Raw genomic sequence first — 25,000 nt, forward strand, 5'->3', positions numbered from 1 at the left:
ATGATCACCACAACCCAGGCTGGTACTAACAAGGCGTTCCATGCCGTGTATAGAAATCATTGAGTGCAGCGTGGTGGGGGTGGTAAACGCTGCAGGAATAACTCGATAGAGCAAGTATTAATCACGTTATGCACGCAGAAAGCAGGGGCCTCTGGAGGAATCCCTTGTGACCTTGTGAGCAATATGGAGGAGGAAAGAGGGAGGGAGAAGGATCAAGGAGAAACACTTCATAACATTTAATCATACGGGTACAGCCAGAATGGAAATAAAAACAAAACGAGGGTTAGCTCCGTAAGACCACTGGTTGTACAGCTACTCGAGTTCAGGGGTAGAGAGAATACATTTCAGAATTTCCACGTGTGACGGGGCCCTCTGTGCCTGCCCCGTTTACGGTCCGGCCAAGACCCAGGGGCCACATGGCGCATCTTGGGCCGAGTCCGTGCTGATTACTCGGTGCTCCTATAGTCTCGGCGAGACCGCTTGCAGTTTTTATTCTTTCCTCATGTGCAAAAACGTCCATTTTCAGTTCCACAGCTTTGGAAGGCTTAAATAGACATCGGAAGACTGTGCAAAGAAAAATAAAAAAATTAAAAAAAGAAACGAAAAAGTGGGGAATAATTCTGAAAGGTTTTCGGTGTCGACAAATCCGCTGTACAAAGACACCGCACACAAAAGCGGCCACAACCACGTTTCTTCAACACTTGCTTCAGCTCCTGACTTCCTTTCCTTCTGCTTTACATCGTTCACAGGGTTTTCAATCCGCAGAGTCCATTTTGTGAGTTGTCACGTGTTACTTGCAGAATGAACATTTATTTATTTATTTAAAATGTGTCTCTAATGTTGAACCGCTTTGTAATTTACAGCTTTGACCGGAGACTATCCCAGAACCACTCCGAGTCCCCGTCATCCCCTCACCCAGCGTTGAAATGGCAACCGGTACAGGAGTCTTCATCCTTGATCCAGTTTGTACCTGCTTTCTCTCACCGCCCGCCGTCCACTCGGTGCATCTCCGACCATCACATGCTCTGCCAGCCCTGAAAAAAACAAAAAGAAGAATTTTTTTCAAAACCGACACTGTACGGCCACCCTGACACGATGGCTGCCACAAAGCATCAGTGAAGGATGCAATTTCTCAGGCTAGAGACCGACGACCCGCTTGGCTGCCTGTTTTTAACACCGTAATACAGGACTTGGATATATTATATCCCAAGGGACGTTCTCAATCACCCAACATTCTGCTTCTCAAGCACTGCGAGAACCACTTCCTATGCGAAATAAATTAATAAATCCATTATTCTCACATTATCTTAGTGCTTGCTGGAATTTTATCACTGCTGTGTGGTGATGATTATAATTGAGTGACTATTGTGATTGATTATGAAAAAAAAACGAAAAAAAAACGTTGGATTGGCCTGTTAGCATTCCCATCTAATCCAAGACCCGTGATACAACAGAGAACCCGGTTTCACATCCCGTACACCTTGTGTTTGGCCATTGTCTGCTGATGTCCTGGTAAATCTTGTAAAAAGGTGCACTGGTCTCTCGTTATGTCTTTCTCATGCATGTGTTACATGTATGAACTCCTTAATGAGCCTTGGGTCACAAATTTAAGAAGGTGTTATTCGACAAGAATTGGAGTCACAAAGCCCTCAATAAGAAACGATATCTTCATTCTGATCCATTAGAGGTCCAAAGGCACTTTTAGGATGTGACGGCGAAAGAGATTTTCCGACCTACTGTACATGGGGATTTGGGACATGAAAGGATATTTTCTATCGACAGCCTTCTTATTAGAGATCGTTTTGAGCTGCACCTTGATGAACAAATGGTCACAAAACGTCACCTGCTTTTCAAGGTTATCCAATGGTATTTACAAGTGAGTTCAGTTATAGTCATGGAATGCATGCAATGCAGCATCCTCTCATTTAACAACATTCACGGTGGCCTCCTCTCATTTAACAACATTCAGAGTGACCTCCTCTCATTTAACAACATTCAGAGTGACCTCCTCTCATTTAACAACATTCAGAGTGACCTCCTCTCATTTAACAACATTCAGAGTGACCTCCTCTCATTTAACAACATTCAGAGTGACCTCCTCTCATTTAACAACATTCAGAGTGACCTCCTCTCATTTAACAACAAAGTGGCCTCCTCATTTAACAACATTCAGAGTGGTCTCTCATTTAACATTCACAGTGGCCTCCTCTCATTTAACATTCACAGTGGCTTCCTCTCATTTAACAACAATTTGAGTGGCCTTCTCTCATTCAACAATTAGAGTGGCCTCCTCTCATTTAACAACAATTAGAGTGGGCCCCCCTCTCATTTAACAACAATTAGAGTGGGCCCCCTCTCATTTAACAACAATTGGAGTGGCCTCCTCTCATTTAACAATTAGAGTGGCCTCCTCTCATTTAACAATTACAGTGGCCTCCTCTCATTAAACAACAATTACAGTAGCCCCCTCTCATTTAACAACAGAGTGCCCTTCTCTCATTTAACAGAGTGGCCTCCTCTCATTTAACAACAGAGTGCCCTTCTCTCATTTAACAACAGAGTGGCCTCCTCTCATTTAACAACATTCAGAGTGGCCTCCTCTCATTTAACATTCACAGTGGCCTCCTCTCATTTAACAATTAGAGTGTCCTCCTCTCATTTAACAACATTCAGAGTGGCCTCTCATTTAACAATTCAAGTGGTCTCCCATTACCAATTCAAGTGGTCTCCCATTTAACATTCACAGTGGCCTCCTCTCATTTAATTAGAGTGGCCTCCTCTCATTTAACAATTGGAGTGGCCTCCTCTCATTTAACAACAATTACAGTGGCCCCCTCTCATTTAAGAGTGCCCTTCTCTCATTTAACAACAGAGTGCCCTTCTCTCATTTAACAACAGAGTGCCCTCCTCTCATTTAACAACATTCAGAGTGGCCTCCTCTCATTTAACAACATTCAGAGTGGCCTCATCTCATTTAACAACATTCAGAGTGGCCTCCTCTCATTTAACAACATTCAGAGTGGCCTCCTCTCATTTAACAACATTCAGAGTGGCCTCCTCTCATTTAACAACATTCAGAGTGGCCTCCTCTCATTTAACATCATTCAGAGTGGCCTCCTCTCATTCAACAACATTCAGAGTGGCCTCCTCTCATTCAACAACATTCAGAGTGGCCTCCTCTCATTCAACAACATTCAGAGTGGCCTCCTCTCATTCAACAACATTCAGAGTGGCCTCCTCTCATTTAACAACATTCACAGTAGCCTCCTCTCATTTAACAACATTCAGAGTGGCCTCATCTCATTTAATAACATTCAGAGTGGCATCCTCTCATTTAACAACATTCAAAGTGGCATCCTCTCATTTAACAACATTCACAGTAGCCTCCTCTCATTTAACAACATTCAGAGTGGCCTCCTCTCATTTAACAACATTCAGAGTGGCCTTCTCTCATTTTACAGCATTGTGAATGGCCTCTCATTTAACGCATTGTGAGTGGCCTTCTCTCATTTAACACATTGTGAGTGGCCTCCTCTCATTTAACAACATTCAGAGTGGCCTCCTCTCATATAACAACATTGTGAATGGCTTCCTCTCATTTAACAACATTCAGAGTGGCCTCTTCTCATATAACAACATTGTGAATGCCCTCCTCTCATTTAACAGAGTGGCCTTCTCTCATTTAACAACATTGTGAGTGTCCTCTCACTTAACAACATTCAGTGTCCTTCTCTCATTTAACACATTGTGAGTGTCCTTCTCTCATTTAACACATTGTGAGTGTCCTTCTCTCATTTAACACATTGTGAGTGTCCTTCTCTCATTTAACACATTGTGAGTGTCCTTCTCTCATTTAACACATTGTGAGTGTCCTTCTCTCATTTAACACATTGTGAGTGTCCTTCTCTCATTTAACACATTGTGAGTGTCCTTCTCTCATTTAACACATTGTGAGTGTCCTTCTCTCATTTAACACATTGTGAGTGTCCTTCTCTCATTTAACACATTGTGAGTGTCCTTCTCTCATTTAACACATTGTGAGTGTCCTTCTCTCATTTAACAACATTGTGAGTGTCCTTCTCTCATTTAACAACATTGTGAGTGTCCTCTCATTTAACACATTGTGACTGTCCTTTTCTCATTTAACAACATTGTGAGTGTCCTCTTATTTATCGGAGCAAGTGTTGACTTGCAGCATTAAGAAAAGCATTCCTTTTATCAGAAAAGTTATTGTGAAAATGAAGCCCTCGTTGACCAATATTTTCATGACGAATGTGTCTTTTTAATTCCTCGAGTAATTGTGGAGGCTCGGACATCATGATGTGTCGTCTTTGGAGAGGCTAAATGAAGACTATAATCCAAAATTATGGCCTCTGCCCACATTACCTTTCCATAATGCAAAATGGCAGTTTCGACGAATGCCAAATCAATCGACACCTCTCGATGTCCAAAAATCTCGACTTGTTTTTCCAAAAACAAAGACCTTTCAGATATTACAATTGACTTAAAATTCATGACTCACTGTTGTTGACCAACCTGCTCATGGAGCAGGACGAACAAGATTGCACCATTTGGCCAATCTTTCGGGAGAAATCTTAACCTTTCGTGTGTGTGTGTGTGTGTGTGTGTGTGTGTGTGTGTGTGTGTGTGTGTGTGTGTGTGTGTGTGTGTGTGTGTGTGTGTGTGTGTGTGTGTGTGTGTGTGTGTGTGTGTGTGTTCCTTCCCCAAAGGGAATGTGTATCGTAACAGCATCACCCGTTTCCATAGTGCACTTCATTGTCTGGAGGTTGGTGCTATCTGTCGCTCTTGTCAGTCAAACTGTCTTCTGGCACATTGGAGGATGCAGAACCCCAAAGGTTTGTGTTGCCAAATCTCAACATTTTAACCACCAGGTGGAAAGATCAATTCTCGCATTATCATCATCATCATCATATCGGATTAAAATTTTACAAAGTGCTACCTTAACACAGCAAAATTTATACCCAAATATATTAAACACAAATTAATGCCAATAGTTCACGTGAACACAATGGAAGGACAAAGTAGAGCTGCGTGTTCATTTATCGGTTTGGATTGGCCTTTGAGAATGGCTCAGTAGGGATAGCCAAACGTAATTTACTTCGTTGTGCTCAGACAGCATGTATGAACACTGCTACCTTCCGAACGTCGCCAGGTAACGACGGCAGACAGGATCCGTCTAACTGTCAGTACAGCTGATAGGGTGTCGAGTCAGGGTCGGTCCCGCGTCAGGGAACCATTGAACACGATAGAGACCATAATGACACCACCAAGGGGTCACCATACCTTTTATAGCCCCACATCATTACAAACACTCTGTGAAGAGCACGTTTGATCATTCATGTTATGGACATGCAAAAATGAACGACAATGTGTGTGCCATTTCCTGTGAAATGAGTTGATGCATTCATAAACCACCATTTTTGTACGATATTGGTAGGTCTGGTTTTCAAGGGATATGCATTCGTCTCAGCAGGGAGTGTGGTTATTAATACAGGGACCGAGTGCATTACCCCTTAGCCAGAATAACAAGGTGGCTGCCTGCGTCTGATTGTACGGCCAATGAAAACCTAATAGGCAGACATTCTTCCATACCTAAGGTGAAAGACTTCATTGCATTTATATTCCAGTGACAGGTTACCATGTTGCTTTATAATCACCATAACAGCGTGGTGGCGCCTCCGTGGGGAACACGAGCAGTTAAGCAAGTTCTTTGGGGTCACACCTGAGAGATCAAGCCAGTGAATACAGAACACACCAAAGAAACGTGCGTGGATGGTAGTTAAGTTTCTGCAGAGCAGATACCAAGACCAACTTTCAAAGGACCATTGTTCTTGCAGAACATACCATGTTCTGGTCGTGCCAAGAGGCAAACCAGATGGGTTCTCAAACTTGGAACGGTCGCATCAAAGCGACTTATGGGATCCTCGACAAGTCGGCTCCCTCGCTTTCGTATTCTGAAAGCGGCGGTGGACTGAGCCATGTGGGGAGGTAAATGGTGAGCAGAGCAGCGAGCGAGCGAGCTGGTGAGAAGGGTGCTGTATAGCTAATTGTGATTCCGAGTTGCTCCCTAGCTCCCCGGCCGCCCAAGTCAATAGCAATTACTGCTCCAAGCCCGGCACTCTGCTCCGATCTTTAATCAGAGAGGATGCCAATTATTCCTCTGCTCTGCCTTCCTGCTCCCCTGCCTTCCCACCTTTTTCCATCACCCTCCCTCCTCTCATCCCTCGGCACTCCTTGCAACCGATGCCATTTCTACTCGTGCGCACCACTTTGTACTGATTTCTTTCTTCTCCACCTTATGCCCATATGCTTCTCCAACGACAGTATAAGAAATGACTGAGTAGGAGCTAAAAATATTCACCAACTTTATGCATAAAGACGGAGAGCCTAGCCTAATTGGAAGGTGTCGAGCCTCGAACTACGAATCCATGAGAATGCAAAATACGTTCTATTTGCTGTTCTGATGCCAAACACAGGGGAGCGGATGTTGCATCTGGGTTTCAGTCAGACGAATGTTACCATTTTTAACCCTCCCAAATGGTTTTTATACAACTGAAAATGAATATCAATGACTCCATAGTCTACAGGTTGGTGATGTCTGTAGCCCCTGTTAATCAGAACTTAGCCGGTATTAATCACCTACAAAACAAAAGACAATTCAGGTGTGCTGCCAGAAAATCAGGAGATATGAATTTATAATATCATCAGATCATTCCCAAGACCCATGCTTTGTTTCCAGAGCATCGGTTCTGCCAAAGATTGCTGTGGGTTTGGGCAAGAATTTGGAATTTGACTTTGGTACTGCCACACCACCGGAATCCGGTCTACTTCCATCAGACACCATGGGATCGTCACAGATAAGACAGTTGGCGTAAAATCCTCTCTGAACAACAATGCATTCTCTGCCTCAGAGTACCGGAATAAAGATTGAGAGTCAGATCATATTCCATCGACAACCGATTCCAGATCAAGACAATCATCTCAGTGGTGAGTATATTCCAACATGAGCTGCCTACCTACTTTGGCCATTGTGCATTGTTTTGTCTTATACATAAACAAAACTATACATCTAATATACAAAGCTCTTTCAAACCACTGACATGACAGAGGGGAAACCTTCTGGGTGAAAGCTGAAATTTTGCGTGCCGACGGACATTGAAGCCGAAACACTGGGAGAAAAATAAATCACGGAACCATCGGAAAGCATCAGTAAATGAAAATATAAATAAATGAAAAAAAATGCAGGTGAGCGACCCAAGACAATGGGGAAGCACGGTTCGGATGCTTACACAATGTGTAAGCACACCCTGCCAGTGTGTGTAATGTGTGTGTGTGTGTAATATATATATATGTACACAATGTGTAAGCACACCCAGCCAATGTGTGTAATATAGATGTACACAAAGTGTAAGCATACCCTGCCATTGTGTGTTTATATATATATATATATATATATATATATATATATATATATATACATACATACATACACATACATGTACACAATGTGTAAGCACACCCCGCCAGTGTGTGCAATATATATATATATATATATATATATTACACAGTCATGCGCCACTTAACGACGTTCCGGGCAATGACGAATCGCATATACGACGGATCTGCCAGCTCTGAAAATAAATAAATAAATGAAAAATATGTAGCTGAAAAATTCCTATCGCCGAGTGATGTCGCCTCGTATAAAAATAGCACATACAATTATGTACACTGTACAGTTCATAATACCTCATAATGATAAACAACGACAGTGTGGCCCTGTTATAATGCGATCGTTGAGGTCCATAAAATGACATCGCTAAAAAAACATGATCGTGCTAAATCGGGATTCAAGGAAATCGGCTTTCAAACCGAACCAATGTTTGCACGTTTACCTTCGAGCAAGTAAATTACCTTTGAATTGAAGAATTCCGCGAATAAATCGTTGTTGTTCGTCAATTATAACACAAATTTGTTTTTTGTGAAGCTTTTCATGTTGTTAAAACAATCGCACTGTTCCGAAAATATATCACAATTGACAGGTGCTCGTTTCTTCATTTATAAATTATAACATTGATGCAATGATTACGTATTTATAAAATCCAAACGCTATTTATTCATATTTCTATAATCAATGCGAGAGGAGATTGTAAGCTGCTGCTAACAACACCGATGGCCGTCATGAACTGCACAAAGGTAAAACGAACGTGTCTTCCATCTCTCTTGGAATGTGTGTTACAATTGCCGACAGTATTCAGTACAGTAACATGCTGTACAGGTTTGTATCCGAGGAGCAATAGGCTATACCATATAGCCTAAGTGTCTAGGTTTGTGTAAGTTCGATGTTCGAAAATGTAAAAAAAAAAAAAAAAAAAGATGTTCGCACAACGACGACGTCGCTTAACGACGCGTTTCTCAGAACGTAACCCCGTCGTTTAGTGGCGCATGACGTGTGTGTATATATATATATATATATATATATATATATATATATATATATATATATATATATATATATATATATATATATATATATATATATATATATATATATATATATATATATATATATATACATATACACACACAATGCATATTTACACCAAACTTATTCCGGCCAAAAAAATGCGTGTGGCTGAAGGTGAAGGAGGTTCTGTTTTCACCCCTCTCTGTCTGTTTGTTTGTGTGCAGGATACCTGAAAAAGTTGTGAACGGATCCGAATGAAATTTGGCGGACAGGGTCGGTGTGTGAGAAGGATGAACTGATTAGATGTTGGTGAAGATCCGGATTCGACTATTAGAATTATATAAGCGATTCTTCACCATTGAGAGATTGGGCGAAATCGATATATAGCACGATATTTCAAAAAGTTGTGGACGGATTCGGATGAAACTTGATGGACAGGTTGGGTGTGTGACAACAACACATTGATTCGCTTTTGGTGAAGATCCGAATCTGGATCTGGATACGAGGATTATTTAATTTTTTAAGTAATTCTTCACCATTGAGAGATAGGGCGATGTTCGATATATAACATATTTCAAAAATGTATTGGGCCCGATATGTTCTCGTGGATCAGGCATTACGTGGCGGAGGTATACGCTCTACCGTGTGCCCTTCTTGCTTCAATGTATGCACAGGTTTTCTGACTAGATCATCTCATGACTACAGTTGTTCGCTAAGGTTTCCGAAGCTGGCACTTGGTAACTCGAGAAGTCCAGAATTAGCAGAGGTAAAATGATAGGGGGTCTACCAGAATCGAATCCACGTTTCCTCAAAGGTTGGCAGCGATTGTGAGTAACCATGGGTCATCTCAATGAACAGAGGCTCAGCGGAGTAAACACAGATCCACGTTTGGTGGATGGTTTTGAGAAGCAAGTTCACTTTTCCTTCCTTGTTCATCCATTAGCTGTGAGGAGTGATATTCCAGGTCTTTCACATGGCCAGAGACCCTGTGGAGTGACCTAGGGCTGGCCACAAGCTCACCAACCGTGGTTCCTTGCAACAGGGGAAGCAAAGAGCTAGGAGGTGCTCGGTACAATAGCACCGGTGACTGAACAATGGTAATGCGTGTGGCTTTTCTGCTGCCCTTTTCCCTGGCCATGGGAGTTGGGCGCCAGTTTCAATGTGGCCCACAAAAGGCTGCGGCTGGCCCTGTTTTGATAAAGACCCTTAATTCCCATTAACCCCCTCCAGCTCCCCCAAACTCGCTTCTCCTCCCAAACCCTCGCACGCTCTCTCCACAACCTCCATGCAGGTCCTGACCCTGTCAGCCAGCTGTTCTAACTCCAACCCCCTTCTCGTCTCCTTCCCATCACCTCCTCCCTCTTCCTATATTCCCCCCTCTCCTCTTTTTCTTTCCTCCCTCTCCCTTCTCATCCCATCCCCCTTAAAAAACCCTGCTCCTCAAAACCACCCCCCAGCAGTCCTTCTGCCAGCACAATGATACACATTTTGTGATGTCACACAATCTGGAAGCAATAAAAGACGGAGATTTTTTTGGCCACGCGCCTGGCCCAGAGCTTTCCAAACAGGCACAAGAATGTTATGGGCAGGTTACTAGGTAAACAGTACACCATCCCTCCACCACCCAACCCCCTCCTCTTACTCCCTAAATCTCCTGCAAAATTCCAAAAGCATATTCATGCGACCACCACCCCACATACTTGGTTACCTGGAAAAGAGAGCATTTCTTCGATCGCTCCATCAACTTCCACTGCACATCAAGATGCATCCTCTAAAAGCCATGATCACAGAACAGCAAGGAAACTGGCTCAGCACCACAACCACATGGTCGTTTGGAATAGTTTAAACACCCATCCTGGGACAGCCATTCCAAATGGTGTCCTTCCTTACTCATTGGCAAAACAAACCGGTTAATGCAATGCAGACAAAGTGGGATCGCTGAAAATATTGAGGAAAGAAAACAAGGAGGGAGAGCATGAAAGACGAATGTGTAAATGGACACTAATCATAATAAACATCATGACAATCGCTATATGTTACTTAGCTTGCGCTTAGGCCAATAGAATTCCTCCGTTGGATTAAAACCGGGAGTCAAAACACAGGGCTGGGCACTCAAACCCATCACACAACTGCCTCTTTGTTCCCCCTTTCCATCCCTAACCCTCACTCCCTCCTCATGCTCCTGCTCCTGCTCCTGCTCCTGCTCCTGCTCCTGCTCCTGCTCCTGCTCCTGCTCCTGCTGCACCTCCAACCCAAGCCCCTGTGCTTCACCACACGTGTGTGGCTACGTGAATGGGAGTTTGGCTGTCTGGGTATAAATACGAGCTTCACGGGGTTAACTCGGCCAAACGGAACTCACGTTTGAGATCCAATATGACACAATAAAGGATCGGTTTAAATCATCATCATCATCATCATCATCATCATCATCAACATCAACATCAACATCAACATCAACATCAACATCAACATCAACATCAACATCAACATCAACATCAACATCAACATCAACATCAACATCAACATCATCAACATCAACATCAACATCAACATCAACATCATCAACATCAACATCAACATCATCAACATCATCAACATCATCAACATCATCAACATCATCAACATCAACATCAACATCAACATCAACATCAACATCAACATCAACATCAACATCAACCCAGGACTGGAATCCGTCCAAACCTCGCAGCTCAATCCAAATAGTGACGGCAGGTGCTATAAACCCCCACAATACATTGATGTGTACGGGCGGAGAGTAAACCACGTGATTGAAGTCATGTACAATAACCCTAACGAGACGAGGTGGAAGCACGTGGTGATGTGTACGGGTGGAGAGTAAACCACGTGATTGAAGTGCTGTACAATAACCCTGACGAGACGAGGTGGAAGCACGTGGTGATGTGTACGGGTGGAGAGTAAACCACGTGATTGAAGTGCTGTACAATAACCCTAACGAGACGAGGTGGAAGCACGTGGTGATGTGTACGGGCGGAGAGTAAACCACGTGATTGAATCCTGTACAATAACCCTGATGAGACGAGGTGGAAGCACGTGGTGATGTATACGGGTGGAGAGTAAACCACGTGATTGAAGTGCTGTACAATAACCCTAACGAGACGAGGTGGAAGCACGTGGTGATGTGTACGGGTGGAGAGTAAACCACGTGATTGAAGTCATGTACAATAACCCTGACGAGACGAGGTGGAAGCACGTGGTGATGTGTACGGGCGGAGAGTAAACCACGTGATTGAAGTGCTGTACAATAACCCTGACGAGACGAGGTGGAAGCACGTGGTCGTGCAAAAGTGACAAATTAGTAATTTGAAATGAAATAAATAGATTTTAAACACTTCACCTGTTGCTGAAGCTCGAGCAAACATCGCAGCTCGGTCCAATCCCCACAGGTGTCCAATAAAGCGGTTATAAACGACGGGCTCGTGCTTAATGGGAGAGTGTGCGCAAAACGTGGAACCATCTCGGACCGGCAACCAGGTCTCCATTTACCTTACGTACCAATTCAAACCGGATAGGGGGGTTGGGGTGTTGGGGAGAGAGAAGGGGTGTTGGGGAGAGGGAGGTGGTGTTGGGGAGAGGGAGGGGGTTGGGGTGTTGGGGAGAGGGAGGGGGTTGGGGTGTTGGGGAGAGGGAGGGGTTGGGGTGTTGGGGAGAGGGAGGGGGTTGGGGTGTTGGGGAGAGGGAGGGGTTGGGGTGTTGGGGAGAGGGAGGGGGTTGGGGTGTTGGGGAGAGGGAGGGGGTTGGGGTGTTGGGGAGAGGGAGGGGGTTGGGGTGTTGGGGAGAGGGAGGGGTTGGGGTGTTGGGGAGAGGGAGGGGTTGGGGTGTTGGGGAGAGGGAGGGGGTTGGGGTGTTGGGGAGAGGGAGGGGGTTGGGGTGTTGGGGAGAGGGAGGGGGTTGGGGTGTTGGGGAGAGGGAGGGGTTGGGGTGTTGGGGAGAGGGAGGGGGTTGGGGTGTTGGGGAGAGGGAGGGGGTTGGGGTGTTGGGGAGAGGGAGGGGTTGGGGTGTTGGGGAGAGGGAGGGGGTTGGGGTGTTGGGGGAGGGGGTTGGGGTGTTGGGGAGAGGGAGGGGGTTGGGGTGTTGGGGAGAGAGAGGGGGTTGGGGTGTTGGGGAGAGGGAGGGGTTTGGGTGTTGGGGAGAGGGAGGGGGTTGGGGTGTTGGGGAGAGGGAGGGGGTTGGGGTGTTGGGGAGAGGGAGGGGGTTGGGGTGTTGGGGAGAGGGAGGGGGTTGGGGTGTTGGGGAGAGGGAGGGGGTTGGGGTGTTGGGGAGAGGGAGGGGGTTGGGGTGTTTGGGAGAGGGAGGGGTGTTTGGGAGAGGGAGGGGTGTTGGGGTGTTTGGGAGAGGGAGGGGTGTTGGGGTGTTGGGGAGAGGGAGGGGGTTGGGGTGTTTGGGAGAGGGAGGGGTGTTGGGGTGATGGGGAGAGGGAGGGGTGTTGGGGTTTTGGGGAGAGGGAGGGGGTGTTGGGGAGAGGGAAGGGGTGTTGGGGAGAGGGAAGGGGTGTTGGGGAGAGGGAGGGGGTTGGGGTGTTGGGGAGAGGGAAGGGGTGTTGGGGAGAGGGAGGGTGTTGGGGTTTTGGGGAGAGGGAGGGTGTTGGGGTTTTGGGGAGAGGGAGGGTGGTTACGGTTTGGCATTGTGCGGCCTGGCTTCCATCCTGAGCTCGAGCTCCATCTGAATTCTTGCTTTTTTGGCCTCAGTTGCTTTTGTCCATCCCTGCACCGCTTGCTTGTTTTTCTCCCTTTGCCCCTTGCTTTGTGCCTCCGTTCCATTACATCTGTGCTCTTTCTTGTCCCATGCGTGCGGAGCTCCGTGCTGTGTGTGCAAGTGAGGTCCACTCTACCACGGATCCATGCGATGGTGGATTCCCCATCACGGTTGACGTCGTTTAGTGATGTCTGGTGGTGGTGGTGGTTAAATTAAATATGTCGTCCTTTTCTTCTTCGTCGTCGTCGTCGTCGTCGTCATAAACAACAATTATTCCCACGTTCTTGTGGGATTGGCTGAGGGAGGTCTTTCCTTTTTGACCCAAGTCTTTCACGAAGCAGCTGGCTAGGCCTGACGTTCGACTGAGTAGTTAGGGCAGGAATTTATAATTTGTTCAGGGTGCCGGCGATAGCTTGCCTACTGTTCATAAGAACTCCATACGATCTTTAACGTCCACCAACTAATTCCAGCAGATGGGAGGCCAGTTTAACGTCTATCCGAGGAAGGAGGACACACACACACACACACACACACACACACACACACACACACACACACACACACACACACACACACACACACCAATGAATCACCCTGCCTGTGAAAATACCAGGATGACAGTTTACAGCTGGGTCGGGATTCGAACCCAGGCCAGGCGATCATTCCTACCTCTCGGCCATCCTGCCAACGCAAATGAAATTCCTTGTTAAATGCTTTCGATGCTGGAAGATGTGAGAAACAGCTCATGAGAGATCATAGTTGTTGTCACGTACACAAATATGGTGGAATGTTTGACCATACAGCACCTCGTCCCCGTCCCCAATGTATACATTTCCCCACCCTGTGTAATAATCATAAACACATGCTCTCGAACCTTAGAATACGAGTTGAGCAATGAATCATTTACTCAAGGAGACTGGACACGATAAGAATGCGGAGCAGACGAGATGAGCCGCATTTCTCGGTACACAGATTGTTCTGGATATACCGGTACTGGGTTTGTACATTTGTGAAATATAAATTCAAACTTTGTAGCTCCTCCACTTGTTTCCTCCCAATGGAAGAGGGTCAAGTTTTTGGGGGGCTTTTTGGGGTTAAAAAAACTTTTTTTTTCATTGATATTTGATTTATGGAAGAACTTGTAAATAGATCACATGCAGGACATGAGTGTTCCTTCACATGAAGTACGACAACATTAGCAGACGATGAGCAAATAGGATTTGAACGTACAATTGTCTGTATCATGGGTTCAGACAAGCAACATTCAAAAAAAATTTAAATTTTTTTTTTAATAATCATATACAAAGTCCATTTCGATATAATCCAAAAATATAAAACAAGAGGCAAATTTTTCGGTGTGTTTATCTCTTCATAAGTGCTTACCTATCCCACTCAAAGTTTCATGTCACTTTCAAACCACAGTGGAAGTTTCACCGCACTCTCAACTCTCCTCACACCCTCAAGTGTCCTCCACCAGCAAAACAGAAAATTTACTCAAACCAGAAAGCTTTTATTCTCCTACAAACGTATTCGGGTTCTCCTATGTCGTGGCAACCGAATCAATACTCATTTAATTCAGAACCCACTGGGCATATGTTCGCACTCGCAGCGTGCGTGTATATGCACCTCATGGTGTTGGGGGACTTATTGAATTAAAACCAAAAAAAAGGGATGCACGTATCAAGCGAAGAGACGTGTGACATGTGACTCGTTTTTGTTTTTTTTTAACCCAAGAATCGGATTACCATAAATTTCTCCCTTTGGAGAAAATAAAATAAATAAATGAATTAAAGGTCAAACCAACTCTGATGACAAAGTTAAAATTCTGAGTGTAGAGAAGTTACTGAAGTTGAGGAATAGTCTGATGGTATATAAACCAGGTAGTGAGTACGAAGCAGGTTGATGATCTTAATTAGCGTGGTCCCATTCATAATGGTACTGTTACCTTTTTGTATGGAAAGTCGAGGCTCATGGAGGAGCTAGAACATAGAATGAATGAGGATGGAACAGAACAAAAGGAACTGCAGAAAGAGAGAAGGGAAACATAGCGTCAGCTGGGTTGGTGGACAAAATAGAGGGAGACTTGGACAAATAAGGGATGAGGGGATAGGTGAGGTGGATAAGATGGATACGGAAGCAAACTAGAAGGGCACTCGGTGGAGCACATACCTCTGCCAGGCTGAACAGTTTATGTTTTGTATCCCACCGATCTGGATCTGAATCCGGACTGGAATCGATCTCATTGGCTCGTTTTTGTCACCTAACCAACTCATCCAAGTTTGTCATAACTCGTCCACAACTTTTTGAGATATGCTTACAAACAGACAGACAGAAAGAGGTGAAAAACCCTCCATCCACCTTTGGTAGCAGAGGTAACAATCACGAAGGAAAAATTGGAAACTTGGAAAGAAGTGGCTTTAGGGAGGGTTGACGGGTGTAGAAAAGATCATGCTTTTGGATTAAGGACGATCTGAGAGGGTAGTGAACCACTGTCAAAGACGTGGAGGGAAGGATGAGATTGAAGTTGGTTCCACAGGCAGCAAAAAAGGAGGAGTCCTTACAAAGAGTTCTCATGAGATTTTCATCAAATATCTATCACGTGTCACGAGAAATCACAGGACATAGTGTTAGTGTTGTTGTTATTGTTGTTTTAACAAAGGTGTAGTATTTGTAACATGTATCTGCTGTCATAACAATTGTAAACAATGGAACCATGCTCCTTAGTGGTGTCTTGCTAATTAAACCTAATACAGGACCGAACCGACTGCAGTTCCCAAGACATGATGACTGGGATCCGAAGAAACGCTCCCAAAAGAACAGCCACCATGTGGTCCATGAGGCCTTGGAGAACCGGTGGTTCCTAACCTTCCATAAACTCGAAAATTGTAGCTGCATCTTCTACGATGTAGTAGAGCCTAGTCTTTGGTGTTGCCTCCAACATAGAGACAACCCTATGTTGGAACATATGACAACAACAAAGATTGTTGACAACGGGAAGGTGCCCTGCCGCAAATCACATGGTCACAGCAGGCATAAGGCAGAGCAGCAGGGTACAGCTCAGTTACCAGGTCACCACCAGTTATCTATTCCATGTTTGATCCACATAATCGGATCGGCCTATAAACTGTGATCCCGGTGTCATGGAGGCGGGATGCAGCCAGCATCCCGTAACGTGCTTTCCATCGGGTACGACATCAAGTCTGTTATTCTTCTTGCTTGGGCAGAAGAGAAGGGCCATTTTGGTGGGGGAAGGAGTGGTGGAAGTTGGAAATAAAATCAGTCTTGCCCCTTCGTAGTCTACAATAGAGATGGTAATACGAATCGGGGAAAGAGATTACACAGCCAGTGGAGACCTTGGATACTCCCCGCGAAAACAAAAGCTCACTACACTAGAGAGAGCATTTGCCATTTTTCATGAGCTCCTTACCCACCGGTCGGTCTAAGAACAAATTACAAGGTTCGGTTCCACATCCGAGTCATTACGATGGCATCAAACTAACCGACAATGGCCGAAATTGGATGCGGACAAAGGAAACCTGCGTTGCCGCAACATTGACGACACCGGAGTGGGTTATTAAAGATGTATCACCGCTGAGCTGGTCGCGGTTTCACCTGCACACAGTGAAGAATTAAAATTGTATCGATTTGCAGGACTATTCTGATAAAGTGCTCTGCTCTTATGATCTGGTGGTTTGACCGTCGATATTTGATGATTTCACACCCAGACCTCAACAATTCAAACAGCGTTGCAACAATTTGGGCAGAAGTGGGGATTTTTTTTAAAAAAACCAATAACAACAAAATCTCTGGTTGAAAATACTTCCCACAAGCCATCAAGATGTATTGCAGTAACAGTTTCCACTTGTGTCTGTGGTTGGAATTGAAACAACAAAGAGCAGGATTGAGGATACCCGCATCTAAAGTCAGACTCCAACCGTCTAACTTGAAATGTCTTATCTGCGTTGTACCCCAATGGGAAAGGGATTTTGATTACAAGCTTTTCTTCTGGCACTGCACAGATAAGCTGTTCATGGTCCTTCACATGGACCATTAAGCTTAGTTATTTCATCCAATTACGGTATAGATGTTTAAGTGGTTAAACATCTCATGGTATGTGTTGAACGATGCCGATCATGGCCTTGCTCTTACTTTCCAGAACGTCGGTGGTGCAAAAGCAGAGAATGCACGAGGTGGTTTGCCGTTGCTTTTCCATGGCCAGGGTACCAGCACAATGCCCCACGGGATAACTCCGACATAAGTGCATGAGTGAACATGGGTGACGTCACAACCTGACATGCAGCACCACCATTGTGTTCAAATCGCAAGATGCGCCACATGACACCCCATTGTGCCGAGTTGGCTCTCGTGACGAGGCTCTCAGCTAACAGGTAGTTAAACTTATACTTTTATGTAACAATTATTTTACGTCTGCACATCGGCAATGTTTTACCAGCGACTTAAAACCATTTAATACAATAAATACTCCAGCAAATGCTGTACACAAGCTCGTAAATAATGTTCACCAATAATCATCGCAACATTTGTGTTTGATCCCCCAGGACCTTGAAGGCCAAACTTTCCATCTTGCAATACATTGCTTGTGGAAAGTTTGAACAAACCACAATCTTAGCATGACCTGCAAGTATAGATGAGGAAACCATTATGAACCACAAAACTGTGATAAATGTGGAATGATTGAGAACGATATATATATATATATATATATATATATATATATATATATATATATATATATATATATATATATACACACATATACTGTATATATACATTTGTAGATTCTTGCAGAATGAAGTAGAACGTACTCGGGGAAGAGCATACCTCCACCTGGCTGAACAGTTTTGTATCCCACTGAAAGGCCAGATCTGGGTCCAGACTTGAAGCAATATCTAATGGTCTTGTTCTCATCAACTAACCAACTCATCCACCTAGTTTTGTCATAATGCGTCCATCGCTTTTTGGGATATAGTGCTCTATATTGTTTTTGGCCAAATCTCTCAATGGTGAAGAATCACTTGAAAAATTATAGGATCTGCGGATGCAGGTCCAAATCTTCAACAAAAATCTCATCATTTCGTCCTTGTCACACACATAACCTGTCCACCAAGTTTCGTCCGAATCCGTCCCCAACTTTTTCAGGTATCGTGCTCACAAACAGGCAAACAGCGATGAAAACACAACCTCCGTGCACCTTTAGCGGCGGAAGTATCAAAAGTACGTTGTTAAGGGGAAATGCCCAATCAACAACTTTCCACTTTAGTTTTTCTAACTGAGAAGAATCTTCCAATTCTCGTGTGTGTGGACACGATTCAGTCTTTTAACATCGTGTCATTTGAGGAATGACGGTGTAGTCAAAACTGAGCTCGAGTAACATTTCTAAACATACATCAGACAATGACCCTGGTCGATACACACAGAACAGTCAATGAGCACCACGTTTCAATCATTCTTCGGAAAGGACCCCAAAATTGGATTCGACACACAAGGCTTATATAGTCCCCCTTGAGGAAGACCATGGTATGGCTGAAGCAGTGGAACCTTGTGTCAGTACGTGAAGACCTTGCAGCAAACATGAGGTCATTGGTCTACATTGAGAAAGCAAGCGACTGCAGAGACAAGTTACAGGTAAAAACAGACCGGTTGTGTGATCGACCATTAAAAGCAAGTAAAGCCGTGGAAGGAAAACCCTAAAACACACACACCATAGGTTATGGAATGGCTTTGATACTTTGCTCTAACATTTACAGGTAGAGTTCACCAAATGATATTGAAGCCATTGGCCTGCTACACAGCTATGTCTCCCAATTGGCGATGAAGCCAAGAAGTCAAAGCAATAAGAAAAATAAATATATAAATTGTTTTTAAAAAAAAAACTAAGACACCAAACATCAAAGTGAGACGATTGTTCTTTGTGCCACAAAAAACAATGTTACCCCCAAATGATGAAAACAGAGACCAATGAAAGCGCAAATTGTTGGTTTTCATGAGGGTTTCAGAAGGTGGAATTCACCGTCTTCCATCTCCAAAGAAGCCGACATTGCTCGTTTAGACTTCATGGAGTTGTGGTCCTCAACCCAGGACCCACTGACTTGCCAAGATCCGTAACCACTGTGCCAGTGCATGTGACTCGGGTATCGGCACAGAATTACAGGCCAAACACCGCACCCGCACTCATGGGCTGAATCAAGCATTTGAAAAAAAAAAAAAACAGAAAAGGGGGGGGCAGTCCTTAAACCTCATGCAAAGCCATCCGATTGGATTACATTGCAGTATCACCTCGCCGTTGTGCTAAACCTAATCCTCTTCCCACAGCCAGCGAAGCGTGGGCACATACCCCAGCTCGGCAACCTGTCCCCCGACCTCCCACCTCACCCCCAAACATTCTTCCAAACTCAGTGCTCCACCAAGTTCCCCATTTTGCATCCAATGGCTCCATCCAGCAGTAGCCATCTCTTGCAAAGAAACACTGCAGTCGTCTACATTTTGCACGTAAAAGGCCCCTCCAGGTACCATGGGGACCGAAACCATGAAGTATATCGACTCAGCAGTTCTTACTGCCACGAACTTTAACACTCTCACTTGCACTTGTCTATATTTGCGACAGAAAAACAAACAGTTGCATTCGCTTTAAATAGTAACTTCTCTTACTGTATACAACCGCAGTTGCACAATGCGGATGGGGTCACGTCGTGGAGACTGGAGTCCTTCCTTTTAAAGGTCACCAATCTCTGCAGTCAAGTGCATGGTATCTTTCACAAGGGGAACACAAGACCTTTGGCTGGCACACACACACACACACACACACACACACACACACACACACACACACACACACACACACACACACACACACACACACACACACACACACACACACACACACACACACACACACCTGTATAGTCCTGCCAATGGTTGAGGTGAGGAAGATGGAAATGTTGTGCAAGTATCATGTATGGGTTCTGCGATGTGACCAGCGTGATGTCCTCTTGCCTAATCAACGTTTATTTCCCAAGGTCTCTGTAAGATGTGCGTACGTTTGAACAAGCCGAGTTGAAAACTGCGAAGGTCGTTCCAAAGATTGTCACCTCACCTGTATAATACATAGAGTATCAATGCCAAGAAACCTCACCGACAGGGAGCAGGTAGCATCAGCTGCTTCACCATGTTCCCGCCCGAACCTACAGGATCCGCAACATCACAATGTTCTCTCCCAAGGTTGCAAACTCGCAATTACGTGCTTCATAAGAGAGAAGAACTCCAATTGAGCTATTCATTCATTTCACACACAGCCTGGGCTGGCAGGACAGCCGAGAGGTGCACACACTGACGTCTGAGCTGTCTCGCCTGGGTTTGAATCCCGATCCAGCTATAAATTGTCAAACCGGTGTTTCACAGGCAGGGCGATTCATCAATGTGAGTGACCCGGCCCTCCATCCGAGAGATGGCACACACATTGATGAATCACCCTGCCTGTGAAATACCGGGTTGACAGTTTATAGCTGCGTTGGGATTTGAACCCAGGCGAGACAGCTTAGAGGTAAGTGTGCCTGCCTCTCCCTCTCGGCCATCCATCCTGCCATCCCATATTGAGCTGTTAAACTTGCCTGTAGTCACCGGTGGACTTAAATCACTTCAACACTCTCGGACTGAAGTATTAGCAGAGTTCATATCGAGGCTGAGTTCGATTCCCAACTGGGGTGACTGAACTAAAAATTGCCATTCTAGTGGGTCCGTCGCAGAGCGTCACAAGTCGAAGGACTGGGGTCCGTAAATCCTGCCATGCAGCCTGAACTTTAACCAGAATGGATGGAGTCATGGTTCGAGCATCCGCCCTCGGTCTGGGATGTCGCCAATTCAAACCCGACCCCGGGCCGAGTCGTCCCAAACACTAAAACGGGATGTGCTGCTTCCTTGCTTGGCGCTCGGCATCTTAAAATGATCGAGCACAGGAAACAAGCATATGTTGGCAATTACAGCGCAGGCTTTGATGGACCTGATCCTGATGGGCAGCGTCCTCCTGCATGGAGGTAAGGGATCTCCTATTAGTAAGTTACTTTGCAGCCGTATAAAAATCCTACAGTATCTTGAGACAAGAGCACACGACCATTGTGTTCTGGAAGCCTGACCGAAAACACTGTGCAATGGTTGTGTTGTTTAAGTAGCAGGAGATGGGAATGCTGCGGGACGTGGATTGTGGCACGGGCATGATGGGCCCAATGGCCTTAACCCGCACGCTCTCATGCTGATGTTCTCTCGGCAAGCTTTTTGAAGTCTGTTTGCGGGAATCGAACAGGGCATGAGCAGAGATGAATTACCGCACATATGATCATTATTATGACGTCATATCAATTTTTATGACGTCATTCATATTTTTTTACATTTTTTGTTTCACAACCCAGAGTTTTCATCGGATCTTCGTGAAACTTGCCATGTATATGCAGAAAGCCCACGCGCAGGCAGTAACCATCTCAGATTTTGGAAATTCTTCCGAGAAAAAAAAAGTTGACATCATAATATCGCCGCTAATGGAAATCGCCTTTACCATTATCTCCGAAACTATGCAAGCTGTTTGAATTTTGTTTGCGGGAATCAAGCCCGGCATTAGCACAGATAGTTTATCGCAAACCTGATACATCACAATGACGTCATATTCGTTTTTATGACGTCATCATTAAGAGGACGAGGATCTTAGCTCATTTGAGCTTGTTTTTTTTAAATTTGCCGAGTGACAAGAAATAAGTACTTGGATTGGAAATGGTCGAAGAGGAAAAGGGCAACCAATGATGAGAACCTTTTCCTCCACGAGCCTTGCGCAGGTGTGTTCAACAACCAATGAAAGTAAAATAAATAAATCAGGATTTCAAATAATGCTTTCACGTAACGGCTTCAATCTAACCCCCCTCCCCCACTCCACCTCCCAATCTCGACCTCACAGCATGCCCCTCCAAGCAACGCACCCCTTCCTGCGTTTTCCTCCAAAAGCCGGACGGAGATGGAAAGAGCAGCAAAGACAGCGAGAGAATGTGAGATCCCCTGAGACGTTACCATTAGCATCGAGGGAACCCTCTCCCCCCTCCCCCCATCCCCCAAACCGTGACCCCGTTCTTCCTCTCATCACCCCCCGAGAAGACTGCTCACCTCCTGCTGTCACTCTCCTCCACTTCACTTTAGCTCCACTCTCACCACACTATTCGACTCGCATCACAACAACCCCATCTTTTTGTGAAATCCGGATTGCAGGCTCACACGTCCCCCTCCCCCCCCACCACCAATCGCTGATTCGCATCACAAAGAATAGGAGGGGGGGGGGGAGGGAAGAGTGCTCGGATTCCGACACTGTCACTCAGTCGCTATCACTAAGGCAACGGTTACCATGGTAAGATTGCATTTGCGAGCAGCAAAATGGCTTATAGACGAGCTAATAGGTTATTTTATTTACCAAGATTCCAAACAGATGCTTCCACATCTGTGGTTTAAAAGTGTGGCCATTGGTTGATGTGAATGTGGAAGCACAAGGTAGTATTCATTGCCTCTCCGTTAACAATGGAAGTTTCATTTGTTCGATGCATAATAATCAACGATGATGGGTCTATTGTCATTTTGAAATAACATGTACTTTTCATTTGCTGAATTTATTTGTGGATTTTTTTGCGTTTCGTATTACAAGGACCTGTCGTGATTATATCGTGTAAAAAAAATAAATTGTATCCAAGTCGAGGCTCGGGTAAAATTTTAAAAAGGTGGATCAGGAGATCAGGTAATAAGAAGTGGGGAATCGTGGGGATTTTGAGAGATGAATGGAGACGGACATCGGACAAACGTATGAACGATGTTGGGGAGTGGAACAAAAGCAAAACCCAAAGTCATGGGTTTGAGGGTTCACAACTTCCAAACAAATTATACTGTCTGCACAGACAGCAGCACAGTGGGTTGGAATGCAGGTGAGAGGAAATCTTGGACAATGGAAAAGATAACGGGTGAAGTATACATGATAACAAACAAAAGGTCTCCAAAATATCCCAGAGTAGAGGTCTCCAAAATGCCTGCAATGACAAAGCAGAATGGTTCTTCAGCCTTCCACCAGGAGACAGAGATGATTCCCTAAGATTTGGACTCCACACCTGTAGCTATGCGAAACAAGAGGAATCATAAGTTTAGAGCAAGAGCTGTACTTGTATAACATGGTGCTGTTCACAAAAAAAAACAAAAAAAAAAACTTTGTGTACTCATGTGGACAGTCGAGATGAACCAATAATTTTCTTTGCTTTGTGGAGGAGTTCCAGGCTTGACAAGCTTTTTCAGTTCACTTTGGAGAAATGTTCAACCTGGTACACTCAAAGTAACAGTGACGCCAATAAGTTCACGCACCAAGGGTTGTTCGTGGCGGGAGATAGGAAGATTGGTTTGATATCCCATTCATGAAGAGTGAGTGAGAGGGTGGGATTACGTGGATGAAAGATCGCTTTCCAGGTGATTGACCGGTTTATCAATTTTAGAGTGGCAAACACATGTGGAGCAGAACAAACACTGGGGAGATGGCGACAAGGAGACAAGGAGAGCGGGCCTTCGGGGAGATGGCGACAAGGAGACGAGGAGAGCGGATCTTCGGGGAGACGGTGACCAGCAGAGCGGGCCTTCGGGGAGACGGCGACAAGGAGACAAGGAGAGCGGGCCTTCGGGAAGACGGCAACAAGTAGACAAGGAGAGCGGGCTTTCGGGGAGACAGAGACAAGGAGAGCGAGCCTTCGGGGAGACAGGGACAAGGAGAGCGGGCCTTCGGGGAGTCGGTGACAAGGAGACAAGGAGAGCGAGCCTTCAGGGAGACGGCAACAAGGAGACAAGGAGAGTGGGCCTTCGGGGAGACAGCGACAAGGAGAGCGGGCCTTCCGGGAGACGGAGACAAGGATAGCGGGCCTTCCGGGAGACGGAGACAAGGAGAGCGAGCCTTCAGGGAGACGGCAACAAGGAGACAAGGAGAGCGGGCCTTCGGGGAGTCGGTGACAAGGAGACAAGGAGAGCGAGCCTTCAGGGAGACGGCAACAAGGAGACAAGGAGAGTGGGCCTTCGGGGAGACAGCGACAAGGAGAGCGGGCCTTCCGGGAGACGGAGACAAGGAGAGCGAGCCTTCAGGGAGACGGCAACAAGGAGACAAGGAGAGTGGGCCTTCCGGGAGACGGAGACAAGGAGAGCGGGCCTTCCGGGAGACGGAGACAAGGAGAGCGGGCCTTCAGGGAGTCGGTGACAAGGAGAGCAGGCCTTCGGGGAGACGGAGACAAGGAGAGTGGACCTTCGGGGAGATGGTGACAAGGAGACAAGGAGAGCGGGCCTTCGGGGAGACGGCGACAAGGAGAGCGGGCCTTCGGGGAGACGGCGACGAGGAGAGCGGGCCTTCGGGGAGACGGCGACGAGGAGAGTGGGCCTTCGGGGAGACAGTGACAAGGAGAGCAGGCCTTCGGGGAGACAGAGACAAGGAGAGTGGACCTTCGGGGAGATGGTGACAAGGAGACAAGGAGAGCGGGCCTTCGGGGAGACTGCGACAAGGAGAGCGGGCCTTCGGGGAGACGGCGACGAGGAGAGCGGGCCTTCGGGGAGACGGCGACAAGGAGAGCAGATCTTCGGGTAGACGGTGACAAGGAGACAAGGAAAGCGGGCCTTCGGGGAGGTGGAGACAAGGAGAGCGGACCTTCGGGGAGACGGTGACAAGGAGACAATGAGAGCGGACCTTCGGGGAGACGGTGACAAGGAGACAAGGAGAGCGGG

The 25,000-nt window shown here is 45.8% G+C and overlaps 1 protein-coding gene across 1 annotated transcript in view; it reads right to left on the bottom strand.

The window, feature by feature from the left end:
* Positions 1-221: 221 nt before the first annotated feature.
* The window catches only part of LOC147028256 (uncharacterized), a 64,192-nt gene continuing 39,413 nt past the window's right edge, over positions 222-25,000 (bottom strand). Inside the window, exon 2 of the mRNA XM_085878507.1 lies at positions 222-1,034. Within this exon, the coding sequence (XP_085734633.1) occupies positions 1,017-1,034 (18 nt within the window). The 3' untranslated portion in view covers positions 222-1,016. The remainder of the gene's footprint in view (positions 1,035-25,000) is intronic.

Source organism: Eptatretus burgeri, chromosome 4, assembly GCF_056783735.1.
Source record: "Eptatretus burgeri isolate ZD-2024b chromosome 4, Ebu_testis_v1, whole genome shotgun sequence".
NCBI classification, from domain to species: Eukaryota; Metazoa; Chordata; class Myxini; order Myxiniformes; family Myxinidae; genus Eptatretus; species Eptatretus burgeri.